The 20,332-nt window shown below is 40.6% G+C and overlaps 2 protein-coding genes across 6 annotated transcripts in view; one reads left to right on the forward strand and one right to left on the reverse strand.

Annotated features, from left to right (window-relative positions):
• lpp (LIM domain containing preferred translocation partner in lipoma) overlaps positions 1–20,332 on the reverse strand; it is a 489,494-nt gene that overhangs the window by 369,874 nt on the left and 99,288 nt on the right. The window lies entirely within an intron of this gene.
• Positions 2,419–3,590, forward strand: LOC117518173 (zinc finger BED domain-containing protein 4-like). Its single transcript, XM_034179232.1, has 3 exons — positions 2,419–2,962; positions 3,040–3,184; positions 3,281–3,590. The coding sequence occupies exons 1-3, from the start codon at positions 2,419–2,421 to the stop codon at positions 3,588–3,590; spliced, it is 999 nt and encodes a 332-aa protein (XP_034035123.1).

The following is a 20,332-nucleotide window of genomic DNA, read 5'->3' on the forward strand; positions in this document are numbered from 1 at the left end:
AAAATGATCATTTTGAAAAGTTCTTTCCTTTGCAAGTCTAGAGCCAATAGGAAGTTAACTATATTGTACTTTTGACTGTGCACTTTGTCCATGCACAGATAAACAAATACTGGATCTAACTGATGATTTAGGTCAATTTATCCCTAATGTAACTGACACACAGTAGAGCTTAGAGAAAACATTAGTCCTAGCCTCGAAAAACGTCAAACAGTATTGTCTCAGTGATTGTTTGGTTCTAAATTAGATCCAACTGTTAATCCAGAAAGTATAGAGGTGACTAAACAACCATTGCTCATTGCTGGCCTATAGCAAGTATGTCACGCTCAGATAGCTAGCTAATGAATGTCTTTGCTGTTGGAACAGATTCAGGCAAAGTCAACAAAGTAAAGCTGATTTGGAAGGGGAATACACTGAGCAAGAGGGGCTACACAATTGACTTGAATGGATCAAACATCACATCAAGCTATCATTAAACGGCCTCATCTGACAAACATTATCCTGGAGCTCCTTTTCACTCCCAACACTCAAGACACAACAGGATGGCTTTTTGCTTCACCTACCTGCGCAGGCTAAAGAATTAAAATGAGTGTGGTACCATCTTCCACTTTGATGTGTTATTTGCTGCCTTTCATTTCTGACAGGAACACTTGATGTTAAGACGTAACTGTCAGAGGACTGTACAGGTAGCCAAAGGAAGCGCGCACAAGAAACCCCCCTCCTCAGTTTCATTGATATTTGTTCATTCTGACAGAAGCAGTCTTTCTAAAGATATGAGGTGAAGCAAAATGATGAGAAGTGGGAACACGTGGATTGCAGGAAATAATACTTATAGTTAGGTGTTTCAAAGACCAAGTCTAGGTGCTAATTAAGTTGACTGGGGTTTTTCAACAACACAGAAAAAAAACAAAAAATCTCCTGAAGAGTCATTTATGAATAAATCACAAGACCGGAATCCTCACCGCTTAAGAAAAGAACAACCTCCAAGAGGATGTAGTTTGCTATTGACATTTGTGATGTACAATACTGGTGCAAAACTGACTGATGAACTATGTTACAAACTGTCAGCTATGTGTAGGGTTGGGTACCGAAACGCGGTGCCAATAGAGCACCGGTTCCGACGTAAATGGTAGTAACAAGACCGAATAAGAATGAAAATTTCGGTGCTTCATTTTGGTGCCTGACTTTTTTTTTCATGAGCTGAAAGGGGGCGACCGACCACAGTGTTCCGGCGTCAACCTGCGTGACGTCAGCGCCACATTAGCTGATGAGAACTGATAGCAAAAGGATCAATAAAAATGCCGAAGGCGAAACGCTCCAAAGTTTGGCTTCATTTTACACCCAAGGGCAACGACTCTGCGACGTGCCACAGATCTCAGAAAACAATTGCATGTAAGGGAGGTAACACATCAAATTTGATGAAACATCTGGCCAGTCACGGAGTTTATTTGAAAGCTGAACAATGCACGGTGTTTGATAAACTGCGCGACGTTTCACGGCCCAGCACTTCGGCAGCAGGAGCTGCAGGGCAAATTGAAGAAAGTCCCACTCCCAGCCCTGCTAGTGTGGCGTTGCACATCACCGATGATGACGATGACAGCAGCCGTTCCTCTTCAGGTAAGTTTAGTTTAATGCAAACCGCAAATCTTGATTATTAAGTGTCTTAGGTTAGCATTAGCAAGTACTGTTGCATTTTAACAGCGTGTGTCTATTAGCCAGGCGTTAGACAGTGTCTAAGTGGAACTATACATAGCCAGGCGTTAGACAGTGTCTAACGCCTGGCTATGTATAGTTCCACTTAGTGTCTGCTGACGTTATGCTGAACCTCATAACAAGTACTGTATGTATACAAAATGTACGAGATTGAATGCGCATTTTGCACAAGATTGAATGTGCAATTTTGCACAAGATTGAATGCGCAATTTTGCAATTGCATAGGAACAACAAATAGGTAAACTATAGCTAAAGACTGTAGGCCAGTTGTACGTGACCTGTCGATATACCTGTCTCGAGGCTACACTATTAAATATTTCTGCTCAATGTCTGCTTAAAGCAAAAGTCTGAATATATGTAAACAAAATGTTGAACTTTCAGTATATTTACATCAGTATCAATTTTCGTTTAATGAGTAACAGGTGTATATTATTAACTATTTTGATAGTAATGTTTTTATTTCTGGCTTTCAAGTAACCACAGTGACTCCTTTCACCCTGGCTAAGAAGAATGCACTACCCAAGGAGAAGGTGGAGGAAATCCACAGGGCAGTCACCAAATTTGTGGTGATGGGGCTTCATCCATTTTCCACGGTGGAATCACTATCTTTTAGGTGAAAATGTGGTAGATGTTAAAATAGACTAAAATATATATATATACATACATATATACACATACATATTGTTTTTTGTTTTTTTTTTAAGGGAGATGAGCATTGCCCTGAACCCTAAATATCAACCACCATCCAGGGATGACCTATCCAACACCTTAATACCTGCATGGTATTCTGTTGTGAAACAGAATGTCATCCAACAGCTTGCACACGTCAGCAAAACTGCAATTACTTGCGATGGATGGACCAGCGTGGCACAGGACCACTATCTGACAGTGACTGTTCACTACATTTACAAGGGCAGCATCCAGCAGAAAGTTCTGAGCACTGAAGCAGTTTATGAGGCTCAGACAGGGCTAGTGGTGGCAGAGGAAATCCACAAAATTCTTGAGGAGTTCAAGTTGACTGGAAAAGTCCTTGCTGCCACAGTTGACAATGCAAGCAACTTGGATGTTGCACTGAAAAATTTAAAATTTTTAAAAGTTGGATGCTTTGCCCACACACTCAACCTGGCAGCACAGAAGGTGTATGGCATCCAAGCTGTGACCAGGTGGTGTGCAAAGATCCGTGCAGTGGTGGTGTGGTTGAAGCGCTCCACCATGAGCAAAACTGTTTTGAGAGAGAAGCAACGACTCCTCAGTAAATAGCATTAATATAATCATGATACATTTAAATATAAGAAGTTGTTTATTGTAATTCAAATGTCTGTGTTTTAGATTTGCCAGAGCATAATGTTATCCTTGATGTGAGGACTCGCTGGAATTCTCTGTACATCATGGTTGAGCGGTTTGTGGAGCAGTTCCCTGCAATCCAGGCAGCTTGCCTCGATCACAGGCTGAGGAAGCCAATGGAGAGGGACAGGTGAGGTGATGGACAGGAGGGTCCCTTGTAATAATGTCAATTTAACTTTTGTAATTATTTTCATTCATTTTTTTTATTATTGTTTATATTCCATAGACTAGAGCGGCTCACTGACAGTGATTTTGAGAAGGCAGAGGAATTCATGAAATGCATGAAAGTCCTGTACACCTCAACCCTCTGCGTGTCAAGTGACAAGTCCCCCACATGCAGCCAAATCATCCCAATCCGCACAAAGCTGGAGGCACGATATTTACCCACAGATGATGACAGTATGTTTGTGGCTGTTATAAAAGAGAAGGTCTGGGGAGATCTTGAAAAAAGATACCAGGTACTATCTATTTGCAGCCAATCTCTATGTTCACAAAGAGAGAAGCCAAACTACACAATTTTTACTACTGGACACTAAATCATGTTTTCATTACAGGATAAAGAAATTCAGAACTTCCTTCAGGAGGCCACATTGATGGACCCTCGCTTTAAAGGCAAGCTGGGAGTTGGTGTTACAGAAGCTTGGGATAGGCTTGAGAAAGCAACGATTGACAGTGTCACGGCAACTCAGGTATTTTACAGCATATTTGTCAGAGACAGTGGGCTAATTGCTCATCTTTTTCATATGCTCTATGTCTATGTTACAGTTTCTTTAACTAAGTATTTCTGTTTTGTGGGTAATCGGTTTGTGTCTGCAGCTTCCACTAGAGGACCATCATCAGAGTGAGGCAGAAGTAGGTGGTGATGGTGATGATGAGGTGGAGGTGGAGCAAGAGGACACACATGTAAGTGCAGTCATATACTATTTATCTTGTCTACAATGATGATGAATAGTTGTTTTTTGTGTTATACTAAACTTGTTTGTATTTTGCAGCAACGAGGAGCTCACAGGATGTCAGCCTTGGAGCAGTTATTTGCGGATGAAGACCGGGAACTTCTCCACACAACTATGAGCACAAGCAGTGCCCTCTCTATCACGGAGCAGGTCAAGAAAGAGATTGAGCTCTACAAAGGCATGCCAGCAATCACATCTGGACAAGACCCTGTGGCTTGGTGGTGGGGTAAGAGGGATACCCTCCCTAATTTGTCTGCCTTGTCAGAGGTGTATTTGTGCGTGCAGGCCTCCTCAACCCCCTCTGAGAGGGTTTTCTCCTGTGCTGGACATGCAATTAGCCAGGAAAGATGCCGTATATTGCCAGAAAAGACCAATATGCTGATATTCCTGCAGAAGAACTGCAACTGAAGAATTGAAGTTATTTATATGTGCAATAACTGTTTTATAATATTTTGTTCCATATTTGTGTTATATTTATATTAAAGTGATTGTTCGGGTTATTGTTCTATTTGATATTATGGACATTTTATTTTATATTTATTATTATCATATGTTTTATTTATATTGTTTAAAGATTTACAACAAGTTAATATTATGTTTCAATTTTATTTAGGAATAAAAGGGTATTGTTTTTTTTGACAAAGTGTGTGCAGTTCATTTTTTTTTTAAGTACCGGTTCGAGAACCGTTTAAGCACCGGTATCGTTTAAAAAATACCGAGTAGGCATCGGTATCGGATAAAACCCAACCGATACCCAACCCTAGCTATGTGTCTTTATGTCCCCGCTCTTGCAATATCTTAAATCAGTTTTTAGTAATTTATTCAAAATGGACAGTAACTAGGATGAACTGTCTCAACACTTTTTTTTCCAGCAATCTAACACTTTACAAGACCTATATTGAACACCATTAGCATATCTATGTACCCCATGATTAACAGCATAGGCATAACAGGGTAAGTGAATGAGTGAGTGGCTCTGCAAAATTTCCATCAATGCATTCTGATAGATGCAAGTGAAGATGAATGAATGAACCACCTATTTTGGACAAAGTTGGCATCTTAACATTATTCCCAGTTATTCTTTATTCTGTATTACACCAAATAGGAATGTTGTTCATGTAGGCATAAGTAAAGGACACATTTTGCTTGGATGTGATTTATGAAGCTTTGCTAATAATCACAGGGTTGTGGTGTCCACTAAGGTCACTATTGCTTGTCAAAATACTGTGCATGCATGTGTCTCTTAAAAGGTACTCAATCACATTCCAGTACATGATTATATGTTGCTATCAGCTAATTTCAGCAAAAGTCTTACAGTGAAACCACCTAGACTCACACCAGTAGTATCTCTTACTGACCTGTTTTACATGGTTTTGGTTCTATGCACTGGTAAAACACAATCTACATGTCTGTTTGCCATGAAAAGGACTGTGTGAGTGGAGCACTGGAAAAACAGCCACTTCAAAAATAAGTAAAGAAATAAAAATGAATACAAGATGATATGTTTTGTTTGTAATAAACAAAAAAAATGTCAATTGAACAAGGTCTTGAAATTCGCTGGGAAAACTCATTTTTGGCTATATTTTACTAGTATTGTGTCTCATAATAAGCATGTGATGTGCAAAACCACCCCTGGTGTTCCAAAGCGGTCTCCCATGGAGCACGAACCAGGTCTCACACTGCATAGTTACTGAAATCTAATGGGGTCGGGCCCACACAGAGCAGACTGGCTGCTAATTAACAAACATTTAATTAAATGGCAAAAAGACCAAAGTGGACTACTATAAAACAAGCTCTTTTTTCTCAGGATTTTGGCTCATAGTATTGATGGAACACTGTAACTGATGACAGTATTTATTTTTACTTCTTACTTTTGGAAAAATATGGTGCAGTCTGTCCAGAGTGCAACAGAACACAGAACAGAACATAATTCCAGCAACTGCCTCTGTCTTTTTTATATATCACATGAACATTGTTTGATGGAGATGTAAGGAAAATAGTCATACTGTACTACTGTGATGAGTATGGATAAGATTTTATTGATATCGATACCATTATCAATTCCGCTTATTGATCCGATTCTTTATCGATTCCCTTATCGACACCGCTTGTGAATTTTCTGTGTACTAAAGGTAGTCTTTACAGGTTTTCTATGTCAACAACATTTTAATGAGTCTGAAAATAAAGAAATATGAGATCCTTAACCTCTGGACATAAACAAACTCTACATTGTGGATCCTTTGTCTCTGGACATAAACAGAAATAAACAAAATCTGCAGTTTTTGTTAAAAGCATTTCCTTTCAGACATTACTGGCATGAATGTCACTCCATACGTCTGAGTTGAGCTCTTGCAGCTGGCTGTGCTGCACGTCTCATTTTGGGAGTTAAAAAACATTTTGGTCGATTTGTTTATTGTCTGTATCACAACATTTGCAAAGAGGTGTCATTTTATTTAAAGTGGTGATTCGCTTTGAAGTTATTAATTCCGGTCGGACTGTAACGTGACTTGGCAGAGCGGCACAGCATTTGAAGCTGTGTGAACGGAATGATGATTCTCGTTTCTTGACTGCAACAACACAAGAGTCCCAGTTAGTGACTTTAATCTACACAAAAGTGACTCACGATTGACATATTTTAAAGGGGATAGAGAATCAAAATCATCTTTTTCATGTTTTTGGTGTTAGTTCAGAGTCTCCCCGCTGTGGGGAATACACACGAAGTGCCAGCAAGTTTCAGAACCTCTATTTCAAGTATTTCTCCTTTTTTGAATTGCCCCTAGAAAACAGGCCAATCCGTTTTTGAGAGAAAACTTACGTCACTTTTTCACCAATAGCCCCCCCCACACACACACACACCCACACCCACCCCCTTTCAGGTTGTGCCCACCCATTCGTAACACTCGAAGAGGAGCAATGGCAAGCTACAGGTGTGCTTTCCAGGCTGTTTTAGCGGACTACGATCTTTACATATTCTTCCCACGGAAAGCAATGTACGCGATCAATGGCTTTTATTCATTTTTAACCGCATCCCCAGTACATACAACCACCGACTATTTCTTTGCTCTGCACCTTTCACGGAGCACTGTTTCACAAACCTTGCACAATTTCGAGCTGGCTTCAGTCGGAATTTAATGCTCAGTAGAGGGTCAGTTCCGACTCTGCGACAAACTCAACCCCAGCAATCAGTACAGCCTGTGAGTATCACATTTTCTTTTGTTTTAAATTTGTGTTGCGCCATATTCCTGTTGTAAGAATTGCACGTTAGAATGGCACGTTAAGCTCTGGTTTGTTCCTCTAAAGGGAATGAGCTAACCCCTTAGCAGCTAGCTATTTGCATTATTATGCTGGCAGCAAGTAAGCCTGCAAAGGGCAGCTTGCTTATTTCAATGCGTAACCTTTGGAAGTCACAGTAACCGAAGTAAAACAAAACAAATGAAGTTTCGCAGATTTTTTGTAGTCCAATTTTGCATGTTTTTTTTTTTTTTGTTTTTTTTTACGTCCTCGTCAAGCAGCCGGTCGCGGCGCCGCGAAGGGAGAGCACACGCATTGTGTTCTGCGTGTCTGTTTATAAGAACCTTCTCGCCCAGAAGAAAAAAAGAGCGCCAACAACTACCAGTGATGCCGGTAACGGCACTGAGCTTTACAAAGACATTTTTATGCTTTTTTTTCTCCGAGCCTCTCCGCATCTGCTGTTAAAAACAGCTGATCCTCCGTGCTTTCTTTTCAGTGAGAGCAAGGGCAGCCAATCAAACAACGGCAACCGATCAGCGCCAACACCTACGTGCATTTCATAATGAGGTTGCCAAATAAGCTCTGAAACAACGTCATTAAGGGCAAACGAGGCATTCTAAACCCAGCATAGTAACATAGCTGTTTCAGAGAGCCTTTTAGGAAAGTTCTGAGCCATTACAGACCCAACCAATTTTTTTTGGGCTACATATCACATCACAGAACAAGGATTAATGCCCCATTCAACCTCTCTCTATCACCTTTAATGGCTTTGAGAGGGGTTAAGAAGTGGATTTGCCACTTCTGAAGAGCAGCGAATTGAAACACTTCTTCATTGGTTCAAGCATCAAAGTAGTGTCGCGCTGCAGAAACAGTTGATTACAGACCCGCTGCAGGGTCTGTAATCAACACAGAGAAATTATAAGTTTCCTGACAAACACCCTCAAAAACAACAGCGGCTCTGAAGGACCGTTAAGGGAATCGTTGGTGGATCGAATCATTTCTTAACGATACCCAAAAAGAACCGGTTCTTGATGCTCAACCCTAATTGTGAGTTGGTGTGAGTTAGACATGTTGACTTGAGAAAGCAGTTCCATTTCATTCCTCCTGACCGCATGCACAGAGGTCAAGTCTTAAATCTACAAAGTCACACCAGTGGGCGTGACCTGGGTGACGTCAGCAACAGCACATCACCCAGCATTCAGTCCTTTTTCCATCTCTCAGTGGAAAGCAGGTCAAACTTTTTTTTTTAAGAATTGCTTGTCTTACAAGAGCCTCGTAACCTTCCATGGTTGGAGCTGCACATACGCGCTCTTCCAGAGGCTGCGTTTGCTTCCGCTGTGGGTGAGTAACCCCGCTTACTGCGGGTGTTTGATTGTTAGCTTCAACTCTCGGTGAGTAATCCTGTTTTACTACGAATGAGTGATTGTGGTTTAACTGGTGGGAGTGGTTTCGTTCCTCTACAGCTGTTGTTCCACGTGTTTGGATGTAAATCAAAATTATCATAATGCACAAAGTAACATCATCTGTTGTGGTCTGCCCCTGGTTCGGTCTGGTCTGTCTGGGTTTTTGCTCTGTTCTCTCTCTCTCCAGGTGGAGCTGCTGTGGAAGTTTGTTGTTTGCTTGGTGCATCAGTTGCTGGTGATGTCATGGCTCGTCTCCCGGCTGTCAAGACAGTACATGGGAGCTGAATAAAGTGGCGTCTGACATCAGGGCTACACCCATCTGTCAAGACAGCACATGGCTCTGAGTGGCGTCTCACAACTGATCTGCATTCCGCTGAGTGGGTGCCAACAGTTGACTTTCACCACATCTCATCACCGTTCAGGATTTCACCTTGGACCTTCCACTGGTTCAGGTCCAGAATCTCTGCTCACCTCCAGCTGAACCTCTGTGTTCCTGTGGGTAGAATCCAGGTTGCCACGGGTTCCCATCTGTGCTCCTACATCGCACCCTGCTGGTAACTTTGGTCATTTCTCTCGTCCGTCTTAGTCATCTTGGTTTGACATTCTCTCGCCGTTTATTGGAGCTGATCTTACCCGTCGTGTTTTTTTTTTTCCCGCAGTGAGTCTCTGGGCTCAGCACATACCTGCTGTTATCTCTCTGTAGGGAGCCTCTGCGCTCTGCATGTTCCTTTGTGATTTTTCTGCTGCGTGCTTCCAGGCTCACGAACGTAACTTATTGTGTCTTTTTCCCCACGGTAGCTTTCAGGTTCAGTTAGGTAACTGGTCGTGTTTTTTTCCTGCCGTGAGTTGCCAGGCTTAGAAAGTAACCTGTTCAGTTGAGCTTCCAATCCCTGAAAATAATCAGTTGTGTATTTTTTCCTGTCACAAGCCTCCCAGCTTAATCAGCTGTATTTATTTCCCCTGTGAGTTTTCTTGTTCAGTCATAACCATCTGCGCATTTCTTTGTGAGTTTCTGGGTTTGTAATGTTAAATTATCCTTCGTGTTTTTCCATGGTCACGCCTCTTTGCTGCTTGTTTTAACCCAGACACATTCCGCGGGCCACCTGGTGTGTCTTCACCCGCAGAGCATCGCACTAATTACTTAATTGATCAGAGTCTGTTCTGTTCCGCGCTGCTTAGTGATCAGCTCTTATTCAGTTCTTGATAGTCCAGCTTAATCAGCTGTAATTAAGTTCCCAGAGTTCATGCTTCCTGGTTTTGCCCTTCTACTGCACAGTTCCTTGTTATGTTCCATAAACGCTTGTTTAAGTTATTCTGCCTGTCTTACTGCTCCCTGCATTTGGGTCAACATCCAAACCCAGTCCTCGAGCGTGACAATCATCCACCGTTTAGTGGCAGCAGTGGTTGAAACCAAACTACAGACAGCCAAATGGAAAGCGAGATGAAGAACAAGTAACATTTGATATAATCTTAAAGGTAAAAATTGGGGATTAACATCTTCCTGCCTCCCTTACAGTCTATGATATGCTGCATCAAGTTACACCTTTACAGTCTCACCACAAATGCTTAAATCCTTCAATGAATTTTGTTATTCATTCGGCTGCTCCTGGTTTCATTCGGAGTCGCCACAGCGGATATAACCATATCCGCACTGGTAATTGGCACAAGTTTTACGCCAGATGCCCTTCCTAACGCAACTCCGGTTTTACCTGGAGAAACACACACAGCTGTTCGTGTTCCAAAGAGGTCTCCCATCCAAGTACTAACCAGATCCTGCTCTGCTTAGCTTCTGAGATGTGACGGGATCAGGCTGACACAGAGCAGACCGGCTGCTTAAATAACTGCCTCTTGCTATGCTTCTGTCAACATAAACATCAAGTCAAACTTGTCTTAATTTATGGTATTTTGAGACATCTCTGGTGTTTTTAGAGATGTTAAAAACTTTAAGTAAATGGACATATTCCTCACCTAACTCCACCTCATATTTCAAAATCTGTTCATATCACAGGTATTGAGCTGTTTGTTCAACACAGATTATCCTCTACTTACGCACTGAGCCCTGCACATCTATCCCCTTATTCAAACTTGCATTGGGTTTTGGCTTGGGGACGTAATCCCTTCCCAGGCTTACGCACTGGCAAAGCCACACAGAATCAACTCATCAATAACACTTGTTTACAGAATATAGATGACTCTGCTTAAGAATCCCCTTAGCGCAGCAGAGTAGGATATAAAGGGGGGAAAAATGTGATTCTAAGCACACAACAATTTCATCTGAGCTTTTTAAATGCTTGAGCTACAATTTAAGCAATTGCCATACACAGATTTAACATTACAATTGTGTCCAAATCATTTCAATTTGTGCTTGGCCCCATGAGAGAGGCCAACAAAAACTGTGATGCTTTACTCTTTGTTTTTACTTTGAGATGCAGCTTCAATTGCAGACTCCTTTCTTGGGACAGAAAAAAAGGGCCTAGTGGCTTGGCAGCCAAAGCACAGATTCATTCACTTTCTCCATATTCTGCAGCACTGGGCTTCACAACCAAAGATACATAACAATAACTACATCATGTCACTGAGCCAGGTTTTCCTCACATGTTCTTTGAGAAACAATCCCAGTGGCTAAGCTCACAATAAGGTTCTCAGCTGCTCTGGGAGAATGTTACTTCAAAGACTATCGGAAACAAAGAGTGTAAGAATGATCACATTGATAAGCTTTATTTTTGTGACATATAAAACTATGGCATTCTTACACATATTTCATATTACAGTTCATTTGATCTGTAGTGTAAACACGGGCATAATTTATGCTCACAGAATATCACAGATTTTCTCCCACAACAGATAAAGACTTCAGCAGAGGGATTTTGTATAGATCGCTTAGACAAACACATTATTCCACTCCAGTCCTTTTTTTTTTTCTTTGTGTTTACTTAAAAGCTCTTGAGGAGCTTCAGTTGGTAACAGAAATGCAGCAATCGAGCAAATTTCCACCTTAATGATTTATCTTATCCTTTAAAATGAGCCTAACATATGAACTTATGAAGAACTTATGAAGAAAAAAACAAAGTGGTGAAAATCCTGTATGTCTGAAAACATCTGTAGATCATCAGATGGGTTGGTTAAATACTGAGGATTTAGGACTAGTGTCCATTTGATTGGAAACCACTCAATCTTTCACTTTCTACTGCTCACTCTGCAGCACTTAACCTTTGGTGACACCCACAGAAGATTAAGTGAAATGCAAAGTTAGACTAGTTGTTTTGAAAAGGCTTTAGCCTTAACTGAATGATGCCTACTGTTGTTTATCAGTTCCTGACGCTTAAAAAAGAAAAATCCTGCCAGGATATCTACTTCAGCCTCTTAATCATTCTCGATCATGTCTTGTTTACGTTTTCTGCACTTCACTTTCCTTATGGAAGGTGATCACAACACAGATGTACTTTATCCCGTGTTTGACTGTCTCCCTGTGAAGGAACTCGGAGTTATTGTTTAGTAATAGTCCTTTGTGATCAGTATGTAAATGTGATGTAAAGGCAAAAACTAAATGTGTGTGCAGATCTACCCGGTGAGCATATTAATCATATTCCAGTTCAACAGACTATTATTGTCTATCCCACTGTTAAGGCACATAGCTCTTCCCAGTCATCAGAGCAGCCATTGATCCAGAGGAATTTATTAGTACTCAGGATCTGCATTTTCAATTTGCACTTCTGTGGTGTCTGTGTACCAGAGAAAGTTAACCAAGACAACTACTTTTTTTTAAGCTTTTAATTAAACATCTGCTAAGATGTAACATTTTCTCATACATGCTTATTGGTTACAAATGAATTTGTAACCATTTAAAAAGTATCTTCTATAAGAAGACACTTTGGTTCAGATAACAACCAAACATAAAAACCTAGCCCGAAGAAGTGACACTTTTATGTTTATATTTTATTTTTCTATGAAAGAACTCTATACTTTCTTGTATTTTATTTTCATACACTGGAAAAATTTATATTGCTGTGGGACAATAAAGTGTCAATTTTCAACTTCATGTTCATTAATTGACTAATTTAAGGATCCATCTTTTCGAACCTAGAAAGAATGTAGATGTCTATAGTGTGTTACAGACTATATATTATTTTTTTATTTTTTTATTTTTTTTGGACTGGCAACTGCAAAGGAATCACACTTCTCAGCCTCCCCAGGAAAGCCTATGCAAGAATGTTAGAGAGGACACTTGGGACCACTCCTATACTCTCCCTTCAACCTGCCACTGTCAGGATTCGGCCCATTCAGCACCCTGGTCATGGTTTCATCATTTTGCCTCACTTCTGGTTTTGATTATTCTGTCTGTGGTTTCTGTTTATCTCATTGTGTCTTGTGTTTTATCATCTTGTTATGCTCTGTTTATGATTAGTTTTGTTTCATTTGTTTTCTTTGTATGACCTGGTTATTATGTATTTAGTTTTGTCTTTGTTTCTGTCTGATTTGTAGTTTGTTCTTCTCATGGTAATGCATTTGTATTCTTTTACTCATGGTTCCTTTAGTTACTTCAATCCCAGTTTAGTTTTTTTGGTTATTACATTTATTGCTTTATACTTTAGTCACTGATTTCGGTTAGTATTTATCTTCAGTGTTTTCTTCTAGTTATGTTCCTTTAGTTATTCATTGCTTTCTCTGATTAATAATTATGCTGTGGTGTTCTTCATTTGCATTCTTCTTTCATTGGTTAGTCTTTGTTTTGTTATCTGTGATGCTTCTGCCATGTTAAGTTCTGTTCTCATTTAGTCTCTACTTTTTATTCAGTCACTCTGTCATGAGCACATTTGTCCCTCAGGTTTTTCTGTACACTCTGGCTACATATTGAGTTCTCATCTAGTTTAGATCCAGCTTTTAATTTTCTGTTCTGTTTCCGCTTTTTCATTTGTTTATTCTGTTTCCCTCACATTTGTTTTTTAGGTATCATTATTTTCTAATTGTTTAACATTCGTTCTGTCACTGTCACATTCCTCTTGTTGCTGTCTTTGCTCTGACACGCCCACCTGTCACTCCACTGTCTCATCTAGCCACGCCTTGTTCCCTGCACCTGCTTTACATCATACCCTGATTACTCCCCTGGTATATAAGCTCTCACAGTCCCTCACTTCCCTGCTAGTTTGTCGATCGTGCGTCACATCCTCGCCTTCTTTGTCACAGTCTGTTTGCCTCGTTTTTTTTTACCTTGCTTGTTTGACTCGATCTCCGCCACGCCATGAACCTGAACCCTACTTGTGTACTGAAATACAAATCTGCCTCTTGCTTGTCTGTACTGCCGCCCCGCTGACTGCCTTTTTGTCTACCGGACCATTGTCTGTTTCTTGATAAAGCCCATTTTTACCTCCACGCCTCAGCCTGCGAGTCTCCATTGTGTGTCCTACCACTTTCTGTGCCATGCCACACCCAGTCATGACAGCCACTTTGTCCTTTCACTTCATTTTACAAATTCATGTGAATATATGAGGGTAATGGGACTGAGCCTTAGACAGTATCAAGTCTCCGATTCAAGAGGAGCAATGTGGGTTCCGTCCTACTTGTAGAATACCGGACCACCTCTTTACCCTTGCAAAGATATTGGACAGGGCTTGGGACCAGAGGTGGGACGAAGTCACTGTCAAGTCATAGTCAAATCATCAATCTGCAAGTCCCAAGTCAGCTTGCAAATGACTGGTGGTCATTATGACTTGAGACTTGACTTGGAACTTGCTGATTCATGACCTGAGTGACTTGATGGTGATGTTGTCTCACCTCTGCTTGGGACTATGGCCATCCAGTCTACATGTGGGGGGTTTTTTTGGACTTGGAAAATGCCTACAACCAGGTAACCCAAGGTGTGCTGTGGGAGGTGCTGCTGAAGTATGGGCGAACAGGTCAACTGCAACACAAGATCTGGTCTTTACACAACTAAGGTAGGAGCTGTGTCAATAGTTCATCAGACCCATTTCTGGTGAGCGTTGGACCCCTCCAGGGCTGTCCCTTGTCACCAGTCCTGTTTGTGAGTTTCATGGACAAGATTTCAAGGCACAGGCAAAGATTCGAAGATGTTCAGTTAGGTGACCTCAAAATTGCATCTCTGCTTTTTGAAGACAATGTGGTTCTGTTGGTCTCACAAGACAGTGACTGCCAATGTGCATTGGGCAGGTTTGAGACAAAGTGTGAGGTGAGTGGGATGAGAAACAGCACCTCCATATCTGAAACCACAGTCCGCTATCAGGATTGCTCTCCTCTGGCACCTCATCCACCTCCCCAAGTGGGGGATTTAAAGTATTTCTGGGTCTTGCAGATGCTGTATCACAGTGGCGAAGAACAAGCTGAGCCAGAAGATGAGGCTGTCAACTTCCAAGTCGATTTATGTTCATATCCTCAGCTATGGTCATTGGTTTTGGGTAGTGATCAACAGAACAAGTTCGCAGACATAACTGGCAGAAATTAAGTTCCTCCAATGGGTAATCTGAGTTTACATTCAGAGACAGGGTGACAAATTCAAATATTTGGGAGGGACTTGGGAGTAGAGCCACTGCTCCTTTGCACTGAAAGAAACCAGGCACGTTTACAGGCAGATTACATGGACCTGGTTCTGTTCCACAGGCATGATCTGGTCCGTATTGCAGCAGTGCACACTTTAAAAGCACATTTCCCTGGCCTTTACTTCAAATATGCAACAAGGTTATTTCTGCTGGATGGATACCGCATGTGGAACTCTTCTTACACTCTGATTGTCTATTGAACCTAAGTAGCTTTGGGGGAAATACCAGAAGTTAATTTTATTTTTTTTTGGTCAGCCTAATCCCATGCATTGGTATCTCCCAGCAAGTTGAAAGCAATATTCAAAAGCCTCCTGAATCCATTCAGTTGTCAGATTTCATTAATCAGTTCATTTAAAAATAAATAAATTGGTAAAAATGTTGTCTATTTTTTGTTTCTTAATGCAATTTGTCTGTTGGGATTATTTTCTATTTTGACATAGTTTGGCACAACTCGCAGCCTGTTCTCCGAAAGATCTTGTGGACGACATGCACGATGTTCACACTGTGGTTCCCTTGTGGGATGAGAGGGAAAGAATGTGGAACCCATCATGGGTTGAGAAAGAGCTGGACTGATGCAGTTTTGAAGATTAATATGAAAACTAGCGTGTTGCCCGTGGGTACCCATGGGCTCTAGATTGGGAAGTGTTTATAAAATAGGTAGCTGACATTTTTCAAGGGTGGTAATAAATTAAGCAAAGCTTGTATAATGAGTTGGAATGGCGTGTGAGTCAAGAATGTTTTTAGAACCTTAGACCTCAACAATTTTTAGATGACAACTCGACCCTTTTATTTCCTGTTAATTACATAATTGTTAAATGTTAACTCTTAAAGTATTTATAAATTGTTTAGGTTCTTGTGATCATATACACACGACTATTATCATTGTCAGTATTATTATTACTTCTGGCAGGGGTGGTGGGCAAGTGGTTAATGTGGAAGGTTTCCGGTTCAAACCCCACCTCTGCTACATTTGTCCATGTAATGTGGAGTTGCATCAGGAAGGGCATCAGGCATAATAAACCTGTACCAATTCAACATGCAGATCCACTTAAGATCTACTGTGGTAACACCAAGTGCAAACAAATGTCAGTTTTCCCATGGACGCACACAGAGGCCATTTGACTATTATAATATAGATCTTTGAACTGCCTTTCCCAACAAAATAAAAGTAAAAGCATGTGACAGCAGTATGAAGCTTATGCAAATAATTTTCTGAACATTACATCATACACATAGTGCAAAATCATACATTGTAACACGTATGAATCAAGAATATACAGTCAGTTTCATCTTGATTAGTCAGTTTTATCTGTGCATTATAGTGCAAGTACTTAGACAATGACAATAACAGCATTTTAAAAAGGAATAGCTTGCACCATCTGTCATGCTTAGTTATCACGTTACGGGGTAACATATGTAATACGTCAGACTCCAATGGACGTTGACCTTGTTTGACCTTTACTTTGGAGACCAAGCATTCAACAGTCAAAACTATTCCATTTATTAATCCTGTTCTTTCAACCAATGATTTGCATCGCTTTTTACCAAAATTGGAGCAACCTTAACTTTTGACCCCTGTACAAACTGAAACTGATCTTTGCTGTTTTTACCCCAAAACTCCAGAACATTTAGTCATAGATAGTCCAAACTTACCTTTTTGGAATCGTTATGATCAAACAAATAATATGGTATTTTCAACGTGATTGGAGCAATTTTGACCCCTGTGTAATTCTTTATTGACCCCTGTAGCTCATTAGAGGTCAGCTCCGGGATGGCGCCATATCTGAAAATAAACAGTTAATTTAGAATATGTGTGCCAAATTCCATGCTTTTATTATGAAATGAACAACTGAATGAATAGGAAAAGATTAAAAGAAGCCATCACCTATGACTCGTAAATAACTAACTCAGTAGACCAAGTGAAAATGTGAGTATATAAGTAAATGAAGATATGTACAAGTTATTTAAACAAATGAATATACATTCTAGGTAAGGCACAGAGAAAATTAGATTGCACATATTGCACTTATTTGTATGAGTATAGCCTATAGGATTTCAGTTATTGCACATGGTGGTCAGAATTATTGCACATTTAATGTCAAGTTATTGCACGAGTGTTTAATGCTCTCATAGCCCAGGGAAAGAAACCGTTTGTCATCCTGGAGGTTCGGGCTCTGATCAACATGCATCTCCTACCCGAAGGGGAGCTGGCTGAACAGGTGATGTGCTGGGAGAGAGGGAACGGGTTGGCTCTGGATCAGTTGAGACAGTGGGAGGTAGCCAACTCCTCAAGATGGGGCAGGGAGCAGCCAATTATTTTTTGATCTGTGTTTATCACTCACTACAGAGCCTTCCCATCCGTGGCTGTACTTCCGGTGAACCACCATGTCATCACACTTTCAATGGTGGCGTGATAGAAGGCCACCAGCAACTTCTGCTCCAGTCTGCTCTTCCTCTGGAGCTTGAGGAAGTGCAGTCACTGCTGGGCATTCTTTATAACGGCTTTGGTGTTGGTGGACCAGAAGAGCTCTTCTTGAATGTGGATTCCCAGAAGCCTAAAAGATGACACTCTCTCTCCACCGGATTTCTGTGATGTTGAGAGGGGCATCATAACCCCCCAATTTCTCTTGTAGTCTATGATGGCCTCCTTGTCTTTGTGGTGTTCAGTAGCAGGTTGTTGACCTGACACACTTTGACAGGTGCTGGACCTCCCTCCCTGTAGGCGGTCTCATCTCCCCTCGAGATGAGTCCAATCACCACGTGTCATCTGCAAACCTGATGATGGTATTTGTGGAATGACGGGGACACAGTCATAAGTGTACAGAGTGTACAAGAGTGGACTCAGCACACAGCCCTGTGGTGACCTGTGCTGAGTGTGAGAAGGGAGGAAAGGTGAGGGCCGAGCTGTTTGAGAGGAGGTCATTAATCCAGGCACAGGTGAAAGGTGTAGGTCCAGTAATTTGGCTATCAGAATATCCAGAGTGATATAGTGTTGAATGCTGAGTTATAGTCTATGAAGAGTAATCTACATAGTTGCCAGGATGGAATGGAACAATATGAGCTAGTAGTGTATATTGTCAGCTTTAATTCAGGGGTTGAACAAAAAAATATTGCATTATTTAGGAATCCCACTATTTACATACATAGTTGTCCCAATTTTCAGAGCCCAAAAGTATTTGACAAAAGAATTAGGATAGTTTTAAATAAAATCATTTTTGCAGCCAGTTTTCTTTGGACAAGTCAGGGGATGGACAGAATGGATTTTTTCTTTCCAGAATGAAAGTTGCTGCAACACCAACTGCTCAAAATTTGACAAGATTATCAAGTTGAATAAGTTACAGAGAAACATAAGGAAGAGCATGAATGAGACTGAGATGTTGTATTTTACCCAGATATTTCCATTAATGTTGTTTATTTGTGTAGGATGAATTGAAATACATGGACATTGAGAAAGAGATGGAATCAAATGGACATTTCCTAAAAGTGCCACACTTCCTATAACATTTTTAGTATATTCTGCACAAACAAAACTAAATCTGCTCATCGCCAAAAAGCCTTCATATGCACTACTGAGGAAAAAAGGAAACTTTTGCATACAGCTTTAGGCAATTCCAGTAAAGAGTTAAACATTTTAAATTCCAAAAAAAGGCTAAACTGTTCTTGAAATTCAACTGGCAGCATTCCTTGCTAGTCATCCTTCGATTTGATGTGCGCTTCAAGAATCTGGCCCAAACAGAAAAACTGTGAGCCAGGAATTCAAACATTACAAAGTTAGAGAAACCAAAATCGATGCCTGGCAAGTTACATTTACAGTACCACTGTGGTTCAATCTCACAAGGTGGCCTTAACTGACCCATTTCTGTGCTACCACACAGCTTTCATGTTGATTTTGTTTATTGAAAAACTGTTTGCAGAGAAAGCAGGCCAGACTTTTATCCAAATTTTCACATTTTTATTCTAGCATCACTGATATTTAAATTTCAAATCACATTCTTCTTCATCAAGAACATACACAGAATGGTTTACAATTTGAAACAATTTAAATTTTTACATGAAGATGCATGAGCAATACTAATAAATATATATAAATATCCTTCCAGGTTTTTCTTTCCTTTAGCTGTTGATCTTTTGTTGATAATGCACTAATGTTTTAGTATTGTATGTTGAAAATATCTAGCAGGGGTGGTGGCCAAGTGGTTAATGCGCTTGGTTTCAGTTCGGAAGGTTCTGGGTTCAAATCCCACACCGGCAACATTTCTCCATGTAATGTGGAGTTGCGTCAGGAAGGGCATCCGGCGTAAAAAACCTGTGCCAAATCAACATGCAGATCCACCTTGGATTTGCTGTGGCAACCCCAAGTGCAAACAAGGGAGCAGCCGAAGGGACTTACTATGTTGAAAATATCTGCTTCTTGTTGTCATTTAATTCCTGGAAGTTTTGCAGATTTCATTAGGTGATACCTGAAAATGTCCAATCCTGGAGAAGGTAACTGTGGTGACTGGCCCAGCCCATTAAGGTTCGGACCACCTTCAAAACGTTTCAAGTCACAGACAGACTTTAAAAAAATGCATAATTTGTCAAAAGTTGAGTAAAATCAAACTTGCACAAGTGATTAAAAGTTTGCAATGTGCAACAGAAATTCATACAGATAAAAAGCAAATATATTTTATCACAAAATATCAAATATATTTTACCACAGACATTATCAATGATACACCAGTATGACTGATAAGTAGTATATGGGGAAATACTTAGTGTTTGTATGTTAAACATTTACGCCCTATGTTAAACATAGGGAGTAAATGTTAAACGCCCGATGACTGCTGGGATAGGATCCAGCCCCCCGCGACCCATAACTGGATTAAGCAGTAGAAGATGAATGTATGTTAAACAGAATTTTTGCAGGCAATTGCGTTTCACAGAGTTCTAAATTTAAAAATTTTCCGGGGGTTAATGGTCTCCACTACAAAACTCATGCCTGCAGCACTCGCTTCACGGCATGCAGCAGGAGAAAGCGGCTGGGGGGAAATTTCTCCTAAGTTCTAGTGCAGCAGGAGAATGCAGCTATGAGAAAGGTTCTCCCACAGACCGTCCACACCAGAGAAACTTCGTGCACTGTCCCATGGAAATAGCACATTAT

The sequence above is a fragment of the Thalassophryne amazonica genome, chromosome 10 (assembly GCF_902500255.1).
Source record: "Thalassophryne amazonica chromosome 10, fThaAma1.1, whole genome shotgun sequence".
NCBI lineage: Eukaryota > Metazoa > Chordata > Actinopteri > Batrachoidiformes > Batrachoididae > Thalassophryne > Thalassophryne amazonica.